This window comes from Gymnoscopelus braueri (assembly GCF_963280865.1).
Source record: "Gymnoscopelus braueri genome assembly, chromosome: 3".
In the NCBI taxonomy this organism is placed as follows: domain Eukaryota; kingdom Metazoa; phylum Chordata; class Actinopteri; order Myctophiformes; family Myctophidae; genus Gymnoscopelus; species Gymnoscopelus braueri.
The window spans coordinates 496,904-517,206 of NC_137612.1; the positions used below are offsets into that span (position 1 = coordinate 496,904).

Below are 20,303 nucleotides of genomic sequence, written 5' to 3' on the forward strand. Positions count from 1 at the left end.
CGGAGGTGAGACCTTCCATCAGTGACAGTTCCCATTGAGACACAGTCAGTCCAGGGGAGGTACCCTGTGACATCTGTCCTGATGCTGCTAAGCACAAGGCCCTGAAGTCCTGCCCGGTCTGTCTAGCCTCGTTCTGTGAAACCCACCTGGAGCCTCATCGCAGAGTCGCAACCTGCAAGAAGCACAAACTGATTGACCCTGTGGTGAACCTGGAGGCGAGGATGTGTAAGAACCACGGCAAGCTGCTGGAGATCTTCTGCAGAAAAGACCAGGAATGCATTTGTGTCACGTGTCTGAAGACGGAACATAAGGCTCATGACACAGTCCTACTAGAGGAAGAGTACAAAACGAGGCAAGCTAAGCTCAGTCAGATCAAGTCTTATACATAGCAGATGATAAAGCAACGACAGAGCAGAGTTCATGAGCTCAAACAGTTATTAAATAAGAACCATGTAGAAGCAGCAAAAGAAAAAGAAGACACCATCAAGGTGTTCAGTGCTCTAGTGGCAGCTGTTCAAAGCAACCAGGTTGTGCTCATTGAGGAGATGGAGGAGAGGCGGAGAACGGCTGAGGAGAAAGCTCAAAGCTTCATCAAACTGCTGGAGCGGGACATCACTGTGCTTCAGGGGAAAAGTACAGAGCTGGAGCTGTCCTCGCACACTGAGGACCACCACCATCTCCTTCAGACGTTCCTGTCTATTTCTAGTATTCCACAAGTCCTTGATTTGAGTATGTTCAACGCCCAAAGTTTTCAGAGTCTGAAGACCGTGTGGACGGCTGTCGTCAGCTGGAAGAGATGCTACATGACAAAATGGAGGTGATTCCTAAGGCCAAACTGAAGAGGGCACATCAACACTATGCACTAGATGTGACCCTGGACCCTGCTACAGCAAAGTCCAGTCTCATTCTCTCTGAAGATGGAAAACAAGTAAGGTGCAGCAGACAGTCATATTACTGGCCTGACTTCTCTGAGCGCTGTGTACTGAGTAAAAAGGGCATCCACTCATCTATTATGAGGTTCAAGTTAAAGGAAACCCAGAGTGGAAGATCAGGTATACTGGGTGCTGCAGCTGGAGAAAGGAAACTACTCATGCCACGAAATCAGAAAACCAGCTACTCTTGGTCTACTAAACCAACAACCTCTCTCTACTTGCGTATGAAGCCCAAGAAGATTGGGGTGTTTGTGGATTATAATGGATGTGAGGTTTCTTTTTATGATGTTGATAACAGGGCTCTGCTCCACTGTTTCACAGGCTTTCAGGAGAAACTCTACCCAATGTTCTGGTGCAACAGTGATACTGATGACGCTCCTCTCATCATTGAAGACGACTCTCCTACCCGGATACTACCGTCAGGAGAAGGCGTGCTCTACTCAAGGGGATCTTGAGGAGTAGTGTCTCGGGATTAACTGGGTGCAGATTCTGGATAATACATATAATAAAGGAACATCCGCACTCTCTTCAGTTATATTCTTGATTTATTTTTAGGGTGAACAGCCGCAGCAAACAGGTCTATCTAGAGAAACGGGCGCGTTTCGGCACGTCGGCCTTCCTCAGCGTTTCAAACTAGAATACATCAAACAGGAAGTGACATATATAGCTATGCGATAGTGTACAGATGATTCTCATTGGTGAATATAATTCACTTACAATTCATTGTACTATTACTGTTTACATCAAGCATTACACATAGTATTTGTTTAGTAAAAATAGTCCTGTCCATATAAGGAGTCTCCATGTCTCTCCAGCTCTTTATAAAACAGAAAATGCATTTTCGTTTCAGTTTCAGTTTCATTTCGAATTTTATCCAATCAGGATAGAGAACTCAATCAGGATATAGATTGAACAAGTGAAATTGGAAGTGATGACACTAAGAAATGAGCAGGCAAAATTAGAACTGGAACACTATAAAAACTAGAAAAAGTGCTCCTCGGAGCACAGGTCTCCGCCAGGTCAGGTAGGTTATTGTTGGCCAACAATGTTCGGAATTCGCCAATCAGGATGGAATATGAAAAAGCGGACAGAACCATCGTGATCACTTGACTATAGAGATAATGGGTACCGATTTGCATAATGATTGGACAACATTTGTAGGAGTAATACAAAAAAGAAAAGTGTTGAAAAGACCGGCCTCCTGGTGGCGCTATAATAGGGCAATGTTAAAGGGTGGCATTTGTTCTTCAACATAGTGCGAATGTGCGTGCAAAGTGTCACCTCAATCGGACGCTGCGTTCATGATTTGTGGCATTTTGTTCAAAACGGGCCACTTCTGCAAACTTGGATGTTGATCAGGATGAAATATGAAAAATCAAACAGTTCCATCTTGATCACATGACTATAGAGATCATGTGTACCGATTTGTGTGAAATTTGGATAAAATCTGAAGGCTTAATATCCAAAAATGTTTTTACATAAGTCGGCCTCCTGGTGGCGCTATAAAAGGCAAATGTGAAAAATGCAGGGCAGATGTTTTTCCTTGGCCTCTAGGGAGTGTGCGTGCAAAGTTTCACGCAGATCGGTGCAGTTATAGTTAAAAACACAAATCAGCCTTTTATAGCGCCACCATGAGGCTGATTTGAAAAATGTCAAGTGGCATTTCTTCCTCGGCCTAGTGGGAATTCGGCCTAGTGGGAAATCGCAAGCTGCGTTCATGATTTGAGGCATTTTGTTCAAAACGGACCCATCCTGCAAATTTTGGAAGCCAACCTTAGCCAATGAGGATGGAATATGGGAAATCGGACAGATCCGTGTTGATCACATGACTATAGAGATACTGTGTACCGATTTGCATGACGTTTGGATAAAATCTGTAGGAGTAATATTAAAAAATGGGTTTTGCACAAATTGGCCTCCTGGTGGCGCTATAACAGGCCCATGTGAAACATTTGAGGCAGAGGTTCTGAATTGGCATCCAGGGAGTGTGTGAGCACAGTTTCGCAGCGACCGGGCCAACGGTGCCGGAGATTAGCTGGTAACACACGGACAGGACACACACACACACACACACACACACAAACACACACACACACACACACACACACACACACACACACACACACACACACACACACACACACACACACACACAGACGGAGGGTAAAACATACTCTCTCGCCATGCCTTTCGGCCTGGCGGAGACAATAAAGCTTAAAAATTGGTACTTTCTCCTGATTGGCTGAGATTTTAACACCTACCAGAATTGTTCTATTTATTAAAGAGCTGGAGAGACGGGGAGACTCTTGTTACTGAACAAACACTCTCTAGCAATGATTACTATCAGAATATAGTGCTTAAACCTTTAAAAAAATACTTTTTGATTTAACCCAAAAATATCACTTACCCTACCTTTAACTGAGTACTAAAGGGATTGTCTTTATACACAAGTCTTCTTCAAATTTACCCATAAACAAATCGCATAATTTGGGGCGAATTCTCACCTGTTGATGGAAGTTAGTGACTTTGTTTGTATGCATTGTCATGTGTCACAAAAGGATGTGATTTAGTTACTGTGCACAATTATGATTGTACTTTTACAGTATTATTGACTTATTTGTCACTTCATGTACAAGCTGTGAATTCATCTATCTGAACATCTGGGAAAGTGCCAGTTAGCCAAAAACTATTTTATTTATTTACAATTCATTGAAAATATTAGCCTATTGTTCAGATTTCATGAATAACTGATGATGATACATTTGACATCACTTTAAATATGATTTCATGACTTAAATCACTAGAGCTCCTGTGCTGTGTTATGTCACTATATATTATATATAATATATATATATATTATAAATAAATAGAGCACCAGTGATGAACACAGCATTACCAATGTTAGTCGGGTCCATTTGGTTCCATTTGAACTCTGTGTTAAACTGTCACTTAGCACAGTATAATGCATTTTGACATTAAGGAAATGATTAATTATGATGCTAAGAACATGACAAAGGGAAATGTATTGAGAGGATAGTGCATGCACTGTGCAGGACAAACTATACTGTTTATTGTTTTAATCAACATTTCCATCACACGTGTGATCAAAACGTTGATTCAAGCGATAAACAGTGGAGCTTTTATGCCAATATGCAGACCTTATTACCTTATTTTATTTTATTTTATAAAGTGAAATCTATTGCCTGATCTTCACTATAACAGACAACCATGATGACCCTGCTTTATTTTATACATGCATTATAATGCCTTATATTGTCATTTTGTAATACAAGTAGGCTACAACTATTATGTGATTATAAGTTCTTTATGATGTTCCTATGACTTCCACTGCCTTACACTATGATCCCTTTTAATTATGTGTCGTTTCTGCCCCCCTGTGGACAGCATGTGTCATAACAATACCAAGACAACCCCACACAGCATTGAAATAACACATGGAGCAAAGAGAGACATTGTACACATGCTTACTTCTTCATGAAATAACACATGGAACAAAGAGAAACATTGTACACATGCTTACTTCTTCATGAAATAACACATGGAACAAAGAGAGACATTGTACACATGCTTACTTCTTCATGAAATAACACATGGAACAAAGAGAAACATTGTACACATGCTTACTTCTTCATGAAATAACACATGGAGCAAAGAGAAACATTGTACACATGCTTACTTCTTCATGAAATAACACATGGAACAAAGAGAAACATTGTACACATGCTTACTTCTTCATGAAATAACACATGGAGCACCTGTTACCGTGACAACCAGAGGACACCTTAACAACAACACAACCTCACACCTCCTGGACAGACAGACAGACAGACAGACAGACAGACAGACAGACAGGCAGGCAGGCAGGCAGGCAGGCAGGCAGGCAGGCAGGCAGGCAGGCAGGCAGGCAGACAGACAGACAGACAGACAGACAGGCAGGCAGGCAGACAGGCTGGCAGACAGACAGACAGACAGACAGACAGACAGACAGACAGACAGACAGACAGGCAGGCAGGCAGACAGACAGACAGACAGACAGACAGGCAGGCAGGCAGGCAGGCAGGCAGGCAGGCAGGCAGGCAGACAGACAGACAGACAGACAGACAGGCAGGCAGGCAGGCAGGCAGGCAGGCAGGCAGGCAGGCAGGCAAGCAGGCAGACAGACAGACAGACAGACAGACAGACAGACAGGCAGGCAGGCAGGCAGGCAGGCAGGCAGGCAGACAGACAGACAGACAGACAGACAGACAGACAGACAGACAGGCTGGCAGACAGACAGACAGACAGACAGACAGACAGACAGACAGACAGACAGACAGACAGACAGGCAGACTGCATTAACTGCATATCACAACATGTTGTGAGCTTGTAGATCAGTTATTTTCACTATTTGTGAACATTTTAGGTGAGGGGGTGCATTGATATTAAAAAGAAAATTAAAAAGAAAACTCCAGTAGATCTACTTTAACTCTTTTAGAGCAGGGACATGCTTTAAGTCCACTAGGCTACTGTTGTTAGCCACTATTAGCAAACCACTGCGTTACCATGGAAACCACAGCACACAATCACTTCTAATACACAATACCCCCCCCCCCCCCCCTCCCCCGTTACCATGGAGACCACAGGACACAATCACTTCTAATACACAATACCCCCCCCCCCCCCCCCCCGTTACCATGGAGACCACAGGACACAATCACTTCTAACACATGCGGGTCCAAGGAGCATTAGATCTACAGAGTAGGCAAACTAACAGGAGGGAGAAGTTACTCATACTCAACATTTGTAACTTTAAAGTAAAAGTAGCAACTTAGAAATACTCTGTTAGGAGTAACTAAAAAGTAAAAGTAGATGATATTAATGAACGTGATGGACGGTAGATTGATATAATATATCAATTATATATAATTTATAATATGGATCATATGGAGGATTCATCTCAGTGTGATGAAGAGGACAGTCGCTGTGTTTTCATTAAGGACTGTGTGTTATCTTCACTGAGACTACAACAGGACAGGTAGGACTTCATATACTAAGGATTTATATATATATATATATATATATATATATATATATATATATATATATATATATATATATATATATGTATAAGGTTAACATTTTGAGCAGAAACAAGAGCACATCTACACATCTAGCATGAGACTGAATGAAAGTGTGTTTGTGGGGGGAATTTCATAGGTTGCCAATAACAGTGCACTTTCAAACATGTAAAGCATTTATTTTCTTTAATGAAGAAAATACACAAATGCACATCAAATGCACATCAACATGACTGGTCAGGGAGAGGGGAGGGGGAGGGGGAGGGTGGTGGGATGGTTGAGGGAGAAGAAAACCACGCCTACTGAGGAGACCACTTGTAGGATTTGTTTACTATTTGGCCTCTAGTGGCTCCAGTGGAGATTGTGTATCTTTCTATATTAACAATCTTTGGTGGTACTAAACAGTCCTGGGCGCATGCGCATAGGTCTCAGTGAAAGTGTTTTATTTACAGGGTCTTGTGTAGGTCTGAACCAGGCTAAGCGGGGCTACAGCTGTGACGTATCACACTGCTGCTACTGATTGGTCGGCTCACAGCTGTGTCTGATTGGTCGGCTCACAGCTGTGTCTGATTGGTCGGCTCACAGCTGTGTCTGATTGGTCGGTTCACAGCTGTGTCTGATTGGTCGGCTCACAGCTGTTTCTATCCACACAGGTCTCTGTAAAATGTAAACACTCCGGCTGCCGGCAGCAGCGTTGCCATGTCCACTTATTATAAGCGACATTGGGCTTCTTTTTCTGCAAAGTTGTTTGTAAATATTGGTAGTACTTTTTACTCCACTACAATTATCTGAAAACTTTATAGTTACTAGTTACTTTTCAGATATAAATGATTACATTATAAAACATACATTAACCACTTTAGCCCTATTTTGTACCTATTTGAAAATAGCCGATCTACAATCTACCTACAATCTGCTATTTTCAAACATTTTAGTACTTTTACTTTTGGTACTTTAAGTACATTTTGATACCAACACTTTTTTTTAATTCCAGACTTTCACTTGTAACAGAATACTTCTACCTTACAGTACTGATACTTTTACTTCAGTAAAACATTTGAATACTTTTTTTTTTAAACTTCTTGTTTCTAAAGTGAATGAATAGTGAATGAGACCCTCTATACAGAGACCCTCCATACAGAGACCCTCCATACAGAGACCCTCCATACAGAGACCCTCCATACAGGGACCCTCCATACAGAGACCCTCCATACAGAGACCCTCTATACAGAGACCCTCCATACAGAGACCCTCCATACAGAGACCCTCCATACAGAGACCCTCTATACAGAGACCCTCCATACAGAGACCCTCCATACAGAGACCCTCCATACAGAGACCCTCTATACAGACCCTCTATACAGGGACCCTCTATACAGACCCTCTATACAGAGACCCTCCATACAGAGACCCTCTATACAGAGACCCTCCATACAGAGACCCTCCATACAGAGACCCTCTATACAGACCCTCTATACAGAGACCCTCTATACAGACCCTCTATACAGACCCTCTATACAGACCCTCTATACAGAGACCCTCTATACAGACCCTCTATACAGACCCTCTATACAGAGACCCTCCATACAGAGACCCTCCATACAGAGACCCTCTATACAGACCCTCTATACAGACCCTCTATACAGACCCTCCATACAGAGACCCTCCATACAGAGACCCTCTATACAGACCCTCTATACAGACCCTCTATACAGACCCTCTATACAGACCCTCTATACAGACCCTCCATACAGAGACCCTCCATACAGGGACCCTCTATACAGAGACCCTCTATACAGAGACCCTCCATACAGAGACCCTCTATACAGACCCTCCATACAGAGACCCTCTATACAGACCCTCCATACAGAGACCCTCCATACAGACCCTCTATACAGACCCTCTATACAGACCCTCCATACAGAGACCCTCTATACAGAGACCCTCCATACAGACCCTCTATACAGACCCTCTATACAGACCCTCCATACAGAGACCCTCTATACAGACCCTCCATACAGAGACCCTCTATACAGAGACCCTCTATACAGACCCTCTATACAGACCCTCTATACAGAGACCCTCCATACAGAGACCCTCCATACAGAGACCCTCTATACAGACCCTCCATACAGAGACCCTCTATACAGACCCTCCATACAGAGACCCTCCATACAGGGACCCTCTATACAGAGACCCTCTATACAGAGACCCTCCATACAGGGACCCTCTATACAGAGACCCTCTATACAGAGACCCTCCATACAGAGACCCTCTATACAGACCCTCCATACAGAGACCCTCTATACAGAGACCCTCTATACAGACCCTCCATACAGAGACCCTCCATACAGAGACCCTCTATACAGACCCTCCATACAGAGACCCTCTATACAGAGACCCTCTATACAGAGACCCTCCATACAGGGACCCTCTATACAGAGACCCTCTATACAGAGACCCTCCATACAGAGACCCTCTATACAGACCCTCCATACAGAGACCCTCCATACAGAGACCCTCCATACAGAGACCCTCTATACAGAGACCCTCCATACAGAGACCCTCTATACAGAGACCCTCTATACAGAGACCCTCCATACAGAGACCCTCTATACAGAGACCCTGCATACAGAGACCCTCCATACAGAGACCCTCCATACAGAGACCCTCTATACAGAGACCCTGCATACAGAGACCCTCTATACAGAGACCCTCTATACAGAGACCCTCTATACAGACTCTATACAGAGACCCTCTATACAGACTCTATACAGAGACCCTCCATACAGAGACCCTCTATACAGAGACCCTCTATACAGACTCCATACAGAGACCCTCCATACAGAGACCCTCTATACAGAGACCCTCCATACAGAGACCCTCTATACAGAGACCCTCCATACAGAGACCCTCTATACAGAGACCCTCCATACAGAGACCCTCTATACAGAGACCCTCCATACAGAGACCCTCTATACAGACCCTCCATACAGAGACCCTCTATACAGAGACCCTCCATACAGAGACCCTCTATACAGACCCTCCATACAGAGACCCTCTATACAGACCCTCCATACAGAGACCCTCCATACAGAGACCCTCCATACAGAGACCCTCTATACAGAGACCCTGCATACAGAGACCCTCTATACAGAGACCCTCTATACAGAGACCCTCCATACAGAGACCCTCTATACAGAGACCCTGCATACAGAGACCCTCCATACAGAGACCCTCCATACAGAGACCCTCTATACAGAGACCCTGCATACAGAGACCCTCTATACAGAGACCCTCTATACAGAGACCCTCTATACAGAGACCCTGCATACAGAGACCCTCCATACAGAGACCCTCTATACAGAGACCCTCTATACAGACTCTATACAGAGACCCTCCATACAGAGACCCTCTATACAGAGACCCTCTATACAGACTCCATACAGAGACCCTCCATACAGAGACCCTCTATACAGAGACCCTCCATACAGAGACCCTCTATACAAGATTTGTTGTTAAAATGTTTCAAAAACGTTCCAAATTTACATTAATTTCCCCCTTCAACTTTATATATATATATATATATATATATATATATATATATATATATATATATATATATATATATATTAAATAGCAGATGTACAAACTCACAATGCGTCGCATCGCTACGCGTTGTGAGCTTGTAGATCTGCTATTTTCAAATAGCCCTAGCCTAGTCACTTTTTTGGTGATTGTTTTCATAGATCTGATTGCTTGTTTTTCCCGCTAAACATGGCAACATTGGTTACTGCGAGGTCTGTGTGTGTTAGAGAAGGGAGGGCGGGGCTTAGAGTGTTCCACTAAGAACACATTAAAACATATTGTTTTAGGTGAGTAGTGAAAGTGTTTTATTTATTATTTATAGCTGTAGTAGTATACAACTCTCGTAGACGTATTTATGATTCTGACGTTTTCAATCTACGAGAGTTGTAGGGTTCACCCCCCATGGATACAGGGACTTTCTGCACTATGCCCCGTAGACACTCCAAACATGTACAAATTGAAAATAAAGGTGCTTACCCCCACGCTCCAAATGTTAACTCTCGCTACGGGGTAGTAGTTTAATGTAATAATCCATATCTTTCAATAAAGAAGTGTTTTAATGCCGTCTGTGGCCGATTCTGCCCAATGGGCGGTAGTGACGCGCCCATCTGGTGAAACCCGGAATTACACTCAATGTAAACAGGAAGTAAACGAGGGTGAAAAAATGGCGTTCGGCCGCAGACCGCATTAGAACACTTCTTTATTGAAAGATATGGATTATTACATTAAACTACTACCCCGTAACGAGAGTTAACATTTGGAGCGTGGGGGTAAGCACCTTTATTTTCAATGTGTACATGTTTGGAGGGTCTACGGGGTATAGTGCAGAAAGTCCCTGTATCCATGGGGGGTGAACCCTACAACTCTCGTAGATTGAAAACGTCAGAATCATAAATACGTCTACGAGTTGTATTCTACAGCTATATTATTTACTAAAGTTCAGAGGCTGCGAGTCAAATAGCGTTAAAGGGATAGTTCACCCAAAAAAATGACTTATTTTCTATCAATTACACCCGATGAAGCCTTGAATTCATGGAGATTTGTTTGTTTTCGTCTCATTCCTGAGACAATAATGTGATGAGCAGGTGGAAAGATGCTGATGTGTTTTTGAAAGGAACTCATCTAATTATTGTCTCAGGAATGAGATGAAAACAAACACATCTCCATGAATTCAAGTCTTCATGGTGTGTAATTGATAGAAAATAAGCAATTTTTTGGGTGAACTACTCCTTTAAGGAGAACTCATTCTAACTACAGTAGGCTAGTATCTAGAAGACTATCATAGATGTATTTATTCATATTTGGATAGCATGTTGTTTGTTTATATGATCCAAGGCTTTAAATATAACATGTTGTTATATATATATATATATATATATATATATATATATATATATATATATATATATATATATATATATTGCTCAAAGAAATGTAGGGAACACTTTGATCCCTTAATATTATTTTGAGTTTTCATGAACTGTGTGCTGCATACTGCTAACAAAAACTGCTCAAAAGAATTAAGGGATCAAAGTGTTCCCTTAATTATTTTGAGGGTCCATTTGTACTTTCAGAGTTACAGACCTGTAAGGGTCCATTTGGTTCTATTTGTACACTCAGAGTTACAGACCTGTAAGTAAGGGTCCATTTGGTTCTATTTGTACTCAGAGTTATGCTCTGCATACAGAACACTGCAGTTGCCAAAGAGTTCCACAGGGGGGCAGCAGTGGAGTGTAGATGTTTGTCAGTCTTATAATGCATGTGTCTCTATGAACCTCCAGGCTACACATGGGTTAGGGGCAGCACTACCAGGGTGGGAGCAGGGTCTATGGGTTAGGGGCAGCACTACCAGGGTGGGAGCAGGGTCTATGGGTTAGGGGCAGCACTACCAGGGTGGGAGCAGGGTCTATGGGTTAGGGGCAGCACTACCAGGGTGGGAGCAGGGACTCTGGGTTATGGGCAGCACTACCAGGGTGGGAGCAGGGACTCTGGGTTAGGGGCAGCACTACCAGGGTGGGAGCAGGGTCTATGGGTTAGGGGCAGCACTACCAGGGTGGGAGCAGGGACTCTGGGTTAGGGGCAGCACTACCAGGGTGGGAGCAGGGTCTATGGGTTAGGGGCAGCACTACCAGGGTGGGAGCAGGGTCTATGGGTTAGGGGCAGCACTACCAGGGTGGGAGCAGGGACTCTGGGTTATGGGCAGCACTACCAGGGTGGGAGCAGGGTCTATGGGTTAGGGGCAGCACTACCAGGGTGGGAGCAGGGACTCTGGGTTAGGGGCAGCACTACCAGGGTGGGAGCAGGGTCTATGGGTTAGGGGCAGCACTACCAGGGTGGGAGCAGGGTCTATGTAATACATATCAATGTTAATATAATATATATATATAATATATAATATAATAGCGATGGTGATATTTCACTATTTTTCACTGTGGTGTCATTTTAAGTATGTCTCCTCCTGTGTTAAAATGACCCAAACATACTTCAAAGTGAAATATAATAAGTGTCATTTTTAGATTTCTTTGGCTATTCAAAAATAGCAGACCTACAAGCTCACAGCACGGCACAGATCTTTGAATATATGTTTTTTAAAGCGAACATGTTTTACTCTGTTACAACTTCAGGGGGGGTCCCTGGAACTTCAGGGGGGGGTCCCTGGAACAAAATATACTTTTTCAAAACAACTTTGTAATGTCCACCAGGTGGCAGCAGTGCGTATCCGTTGAGGACAACCAGCGTCTCATCCAGGACTTCCTGGACAGAGCGGACCGGACCACCCTGGTGCTGTCCCTGAACGACACCGGTAACCACCTGCTGCCCGCGGTTCGATTCCCGGCCAACCCCCCTCCCCCTTCTGTCCCCCCCGGCAGCAACAACAAACACAAGTGTGTTTATTTCATCAAGAAGCAGCGAGGAGGAGGAGCTCTGACCACAGAGTCTATGAGGAGACATGTTGTCCATGGAGACATGTCTCCATGTCCTCTGGACCAATGTCTGGCTCTGTTTGATAAGGTAACACACACACACACACACACACACACACACACACACACACACACACACACACACACACACACACACACACACACACACACACACACACACACACACACACACACACACACACACACACACACACACACACACACACACAGGTGGTGGTTCCTCTGCTCTCCAACCATCAGAAGGATGTTATATTGAGTTGTTCTTCTTACAGGTGGTGGTTCCTCTGCTCTCCAACCATCAGAACCACAGTGCCACGCCCCAGGTGGTTTGTCAGGACCTCCTGCGTCACGTCCACTCTCTGCAGAGACACGCCTCGGTGGTGTCTGGACGGGTCAGAGGAAAGACCGTCCTGCCCCTTCCTCCAGGGCTGGACCGACTGGAGCTCTCTGCTCTGAACAGGTACACACTGTGTGTGTGTGTGTGTGTGTGTGTGTGTGTGTGTGTGTGTGTGTGTGTGTGTGTGTGTGTGTGTGTGTGTGTGTGTGTGTGTGTGTGTGTGTGTGTGTGTGTGTGTGGACATACACTCTGGATAAGAGCAGGGCTCATGCACACACATAGACATCATGAATAGACATCAACCTCACCAGACCATGAATGCAGCATTTGCTATGATGAAAGAAATGCAAACGCGTCTTTCCATGTCAGATCCATGTCTTTCCATGTCAGATCCATGTCTTTCCATGTCTTTCCATGTATTTCCATGTCTTTCCATGTCTTTCCATGTATTTCCATGTCTTTCCATGTATTTCCATGTCTTTCCATGTATTTCCATGTCTTTCCATGTCTTTCCATGTCTTTCCATGTCTTTCCATGTCAGATCCAAAGGCAGCATTGAAGACAATTGCCTCTTTCCAAACTTTCATGAACTTGAATTTTATGTTAACAGAATTGATCCATGCCGTACGCCACATCTCCAGTAAAGCAGATATACAAGCTCACAGCGTGTCCCTTCGTGCCGCGCTGCGAGCTTGTATATCTGCTATTTTTGAATACATGAAATTTTTATTTAATTTTTAAACACAAATCTTCTCTTCTGGGGGAGTTTTGGGGAACCTTGACATGAAAAAGTTTGAGAACCACTGCAGTAAAGGCTTGGTTCTACTTAATTGAGCGCGGTATCGCGCACCGAAAATAGCCGATCTACAAGCGTGGCTATTTTCACAATTTTGTGCCCTTTTAGACATTTCATTTCTAACATTCTTCATTTTTGTGGACAAATACATAATTTGACATGAAGATGTTTAAGAACCACTGGTTTAAACAACATTAGGAAACCAGTCCAAATAAGCAACTACACTTTAGAAACAAGCCCAAAGTCGCTTATAATAAGTGGACATGGCAACCAAACAAACAGTTGTGATAGGAAGAAGACACGTCACCGCCACCTAGCCACCTGGCATGCACACTACAGCGTTTTTAATCACTGGAGCGTCTTGGTGTAAATGCATAATAAGAAGTGACAACGCAAACAGCACTTTGTCCTTTTCTGTTCTGATCGTTGCCGTGTAAACGTGGCCTAAGAGTCTAGTGCTCATTAATCTCTCAAGAACAGATCCATCGCTGCGCTTGAATCTGTCGGGAGCCGTGTAGTAGAGCGGATAGTAGGAACAATCGTTCACTTTGTGATACAAGCGTGAAAATTGGCATGAACATTCCTTTAGGTCAACTCTTTGACTTTTTTAATCGAGCCACTCAAAAATCCAAGATGGCGGCCATTTTTTCAAGATGGCCGATACCTTAGTGGGCAGTTAAGTGATATGATGGTTTATTTGGTGATACAAGCATGAAAATTGGCATGAGCAGTCTCTGTGGGTCACTTGACAATACGCCACCCACATCTACTTGAAATTTCAAGATGGCGGCCATTTTTCAAGATGGCCAACACTTTAGTGGAGCATTTAAGTTATATAATGGTTCATTTGGTGATACAAGCATGAAAATTGGCATGAGCAGTCTCTGTGGGTCACTTGACAATAAGCCACCCACAGCTACTTGAAATGTCAAGATGGCGGCCATTTTTCAAGATGGCCACCACCTTAGTGGACTAGTTAAGCTTAAGAAATCATTTAGTTGGTGATACAAGCATGAAAATTGCCATGAGCCGTCTCAAAAGGTCATTTGACAAGAAACCGCCCACAGCCACTTGAAATTTCAAGATGTCAATCTTTAAATGATACCTTTTCTCATAGAAATGTATTGGGTTCCTCAAAAAGCTCTGTCAAGAGAGGTTGTTTGACTGTGTTTTGTCTGACTCCTCGCCCACGACCTGTCCAGTTTGGTAAGACCTGTCAGGAGTTGCCTCCCACCGGCATAGCTCTCAGGGTTCACTGAGGTAGGCCTAAACAAGCTCCCTTACCACGACAAGGTAACAGTCACAAGGGAGGATATATATATATATATATATATATATATATATATATATATATATTGTTTTTTTTAAACTAACAGCCATTACATGTGTCAAATAAATACTAAGGGGTGGGGAAACAAAAAATAAGATGAATAAATTAGCACAGTTGTGGTGCTGAACGGACAGTGCTCCAAAATTATGAGTAATGGCTAATACTGAATGGCAATAGCCACGGAACCATGACAAACGATACTAAGGAACTAAACTGAAAATGTGCTTCACTGTTAGATATGGCAGTGGAAGGCAGTGGAAGCAATGTTACAAAGTAACAACTGAAAATTACACAGTAATAGACTAGATAAAAAGTAAAACATGATGCGTCGATGTGACGAGGGGAAGCCGAGCCATAGGCCTCCACTTGAAAACACAGAGGACAACAGGGAATAACTCTGGCAAAATAAACATGCAAATAGGTTCTAGCAGGGGCAACTACATAGGCATGTGAAACTGAGTCCATATCTGAAGCAGTTACACCTTCCAGTACATGCCTTGGAGCACCCACATTTGGTCAACTCCCAACAACTCTCCGCAATAGGTGGAAGTGGAGTCCAGAAGACTTTCCACTTCTCGTCCTGTTCCACCCATCCCCAGTCAGATGGGCTCTGCATTTGTGGATGTCGCTTCAATGCCTGTCCCCACACGTATCCAGCCTCATAAGAAGCATGTTTGGCATGCTCTTTGAGTGCTGCTTGAGTTGGTGGGATCAAGTCATATTGTCTTTGCTTTCTGGCAAAGAGATCAAGCCTGGCCTCGTTCACAGTTGTGACATCGCTGGACCGGTCATACATTAGATCTTCTTGGCCTCTTGACATGGATATCTTTGGTATCTTCAGTGTCTTCAGCAGATGTAGATGCTCTCTTTTGGGCCCTTTCCAGCTCTGTGTTGTTGAACCTAAGTTTACAGCTTGAATTATATTTTGCTCTGTTTCTTGTCGATGTGCTTTCTATGCCATCACCTTCATCTAGTCGGGTTGGACTAAGTAAGATAGGCAGAGCATTGATCTTATGAAATAATGGAACATTTCTTGCAATGGTATCATAACCAGTACGATCGTGCTCTCTGTTGAATAAACTCGGCTGAATGAGTTTTTCCTTGGTGACCTGCTGACAAATTAAACATCTGTCCCAGTTAGTTTTCACAACTGTTATGATGGCTTCTGCCATGTCTGCAGCATAGGCAGAGGCCGAGGGTTTATCCTTTTACCACCTTTTACCAAGCACTTTGATGTATGGGATACAACTAAGTTCGTGCCTTAACCCTACACTTAGTTCGATCGTTCATCCAATGCCATTTAAATCCTGAGGGATCTGTACACCATCCGGTTAACTAAAACCCCATTAACCTTGGCTCGGCTCTCCCGTGCTGGCACAACCTGTCAATTCAGGTGCGGCTATCTAACTGTTTTGGGGTAAATTAGACAGCATTTGGGATACCAACTTTCAATTAGCTGACATTGAACCCCACTCTGAGTTTAACAGCAGTGATATATCACCAGTGTGCCCTGGTAGTGCAGATATTCACTCTTATCTAATCTATCTATGATCAACAAATCAACACAACTATATTGTGATGTGTTAAAAGTTGTTCTTTAGCATAATAATAATAATCGTATAATCGTCCTTAAAGAAAAAAAAACATAAATTTCTATGAGAAAATGTATCTTTTGAGGATCCAGGGGGCGGCCATCTTGAAAATAGAAATGTAAAGTGGCTGGGAGTGTTTTCTTGTCAAGCAACCCTTAGAGACTGCTCATGCCAAATTTAATGCTTGTATCACCAAATAAACCATTATATAACTTAATTGCTCCACTAAAGTGTTGGCCATCTTGAAAAATGGCCGCCATCTTGAAATTTCAAGTAGCTGTGGGTGGCCTATTGTCAAGTGACCCACAGAGCCTGCTCATGCCAATGTTCATGCTTGTATCACCAAATAAACCATTATATAACTTAATTGCTCCACTAAAATGTTGGCCATCTTGAAAAATGGCCGCCATCTTGAAATTTCAAGTAGCTGTGGGTGGCCTATTGTCAAGTGACCCACAGAGACTGCTCATGCCAATTTTCATGCTTGTATCACCAAATAAACCATCATATCACTTAACTGCCCACTAAGATGTCGGCCATCTTGAAAAATGGCCGCCATCTTTGATTTTCAAGTGGCTCGATTAAAAAAATCGATAAATGACCTCTAAAGATGATCTGTACCAAGTTTCACGCTTGTATCACCAAGTGAACGATTCTCCCAAAATATTGCTTTTAGCCGCTGCACTAGTGTTGACATCCCGTGCGCATTGGTTACAAGTGGGCGTGCTATCAGATCAGGAAGCAGGCCGTGCTTTACCCAATCAAATGTAGTGGGCGGGATTTACGTGTGTGCTGTTCCTTCCCTACTGGAAACAAACCCAAACTCATTTAACAATAGCGTCCTCGGAGCCGACAAAACCACCGAAAGTTAGTAACATTTTAAATGAATCTTTCATCATAGAAACAAGTGGGCTTTATAACCAAAACCATCCATGTTCTCTGGGAGAAGTGGTGTTAGTGTTCCGTGTAGAAATATTGTTAGTGGGAATGAAAACATAGTCGCACCACCGGAAGTGGAGCGCTGAGGGCAGTGTGTGTGTGTGTGAGCGCTGAGGGCAGTGTGTGTGTGTGTGTGTGAGCGCTGAGGGCTGACTGAGGGCAGACCAAAACCCTGGTTTCCCTGAAGTGGAGGGCTGAGGGCGCTGAGGGCAGACTGAGGGCGCTGAGGGCAGACCAAAACCCTGGTTTCCCTGAAGTGGAGGGCTGAGGGCGCTGAGGGCTGACTGAGGGCGCTGAGGGCTGACTGAGGGCGCTGAGGGCAGACCAAAACCCTGGTTTCCCTGAAGTGGAGGGCTGAGGGCGCTGAGGGCTGACTGAGGGCGCTGAGGGCTGACTGAGGGCGCTGAGGGCAGACCAAAACCCTGGTTTCCCTGAGCGCGGGTCGTCCGTTCAGCTCCGCCCAGAGCCAAGTGAAAAACAGCAGAGGGCGCTGTTTTTCCTTTTTATTTGGCAATGGGTTCCCAGATTGAGTGCTCATAGACTGTCATTATGTTACACTGTGCTAAATGTGTGTGTGTGTGTGTGTGTGTGTGTGTGTGTGTGTGTGTGTGTGTGTGTGTGTGTGTGTGTGTGTGTGTGTGTGTGTGTGTGTGTGTGTGTGTGTGTGTGTGTGTGTGTGTGTGTGTGTGTGTGTGTGTGTGTGTGTGTGTGTGTGTGTGTTCCAGAGGGAATGCGACGTCAGTAGATCAGAGCGTGATCCACTCAGTAGAGACGGTGGTGATCGAGTGGAGCCACCAGATCCACACGGTCCTAAAGACAGACTGCTCTGAGACCAGACCCACCGAACTGATGTACTGGAGGAACAGGTACAGCAAGGCTTTTATTCTGGAGGAACAGGTACAGGACAGCTTTTATTCTGGAGGAACAGGTACAGGACAGCTTTTATTAAAGGGATATTTCACTTTCCAACATGTCTGGGGTCATTTTAACATCTACTCAGTAGATTAATACTTATAATATTACTAATAATAATAATAATAATACTCATTGTGTTTCACCCCAGACAGTTTTTAAGTTGCTTGATTCAGTATTTAGATATTTTATATTAATTTAATCGGACACGCCCCCTTCCCATACAAACCCATCGTAACTTCAAACTCCATTGAACCATGTTACAGTAGATTCATTGAACATGTTACAGTAGATTCATTGTAACCATGTTACAGTAGATTCATTGAACCATGTTACAGTAGATTCATTGTAACCATGTTACAGTAGATTCATTGAACCATGTTACAGTAGATTCATTGTAACCATGTTACAGTAGATTCATTGTAACCATGTTACAGTAGATTCATTGAACCATGTTACAGTCATGTTACAGTAGATTCATTGAACCATGTTACAGTAGATTCATTGTAACCATGTTACAGTAGATTCATTGAACCATGTTACAGTAGATTCATTGTAACCATGTTACAGTAGATTCATTGTAACCATGTTACAGTAGATTCATTGTAACCATGTTACAGTAGATTCATTGAACCATGTTACAGTAGATTCATTGTAACCATGTTACAGTAGATTCATTGTAACCATGTTACAGTAGATTCATTGAACCATGTTACAGTAGATTCATTGAACCATGTTACAGTAGATTCATTGAACCATGTTACAGTAGATTCATTGTAACCATGTTACAGTAGATTCATTGTAACCATGTTACAGTAGATTCATTGTAACCATGTTACAGTAGATTCATTGTAACCATGTTACAGTAGATTCATTGAACCATGTTACAGTAGATTCATTGTAACCATGTTACAGTAGATTCATTGTAACCATGTTACAGTAGATTCATTGAACCATGTTACAGTAGATTCATTGTACCATGTTACAGTAGATTCATTGAACCATTTTACAGTAGATTCATTGAACCATGTTACAGTAGATTCATTGTAACCATGTTACAGTAGATTCATTGTAACCATGTTACAGTAGATTCATTGTAACCATGTTACAGTAGATTCATTGTAACCATGTTACAGTAGATTCATTGAACCATGTTACAGTAGATTCATTGTAACCATGTTACAGTAGATTCATTGTAACCATGTTACAGTAGATTCATTGAACCATGTTACAGTAGATTCATTGTAACCATGTTACAGTAGATTCATTGAACCATGTTACAGTAGATTCATTGTAACCATGTTACAGTAGATTCATTGTACCATGTTACAGTAGATTCATTGTAACCATGTTACAGTAGATTCATTGTAACCATGTTACAGTAGATTCATTGAACCATGTTACAGTAGATTCATTGTAACCATGTTACAGTAGATTCATTGTAACCATGTTACAGTAGATTCATTGAACCATGTTACAGTAGATTCATTGAACCATGTTACAGTAGATTCATTGAACCATGTTACAGTAGATTCATTGTAACCATGTTACAGTAGATTCATTGTAACCATGTTACAGTAGATTCATTGAACCATGTTACAGTAGATTCATTGAACCATGTTACAGTAGATTCATTGAACCATGTTACAGTAGATTCATTGAACCATGTTACAGTAGATTCATTGTAACCATGTTACAGTAGATTCATTGAACCATGTTACAGTAGATTCATTGTAACCATGTTACAGTAGATTCATTGTAACCATGTTACAGTAGATTCATTGTAACCATGTTACAGTAGATTCATTGTAACCATGTTACAGTAGATTCATTGTAACCATGTTACAGTAGATT

The 20,303-nt window shown here is 42.9% G+C and overlaps 1 protein-coding gene across 1 annotated transcript in view; it reads left to right on the forward strand.

Annotated features, from left to right (window-relative positions):
• Positions 1 to 392: 392 nt before the first annotated feature.
• Positions 393 to 20,303, forward strand: part of dnah9 (dynein, axonemal, heavy chain 9) — a gene marked incomplete at both ends in the record, with an annotated part of 132,770 nt that continues 112,859 nt past the window's right edge. Inside the window, 4 exons of the mRNA XM_080425023.1 lie at positions 393 to 817; positions 1,231 to 1,350; positions 12,301 to 12,610; positions 12,816 to 13,003. Coding sequence (XP_080281149.1) covers positions 393 to 817; positions 1,231 to 1,350; positions 12,301 to 12,610; positions 12,816 to 13,003 — 1,043 coding nt within the window. The remainder of the gene's footprint in view (positions 818 to 1,230; positions 1,351 to 12,300; positions 12,611 to 12,815; positions 13,004 to 20,303) is intronic.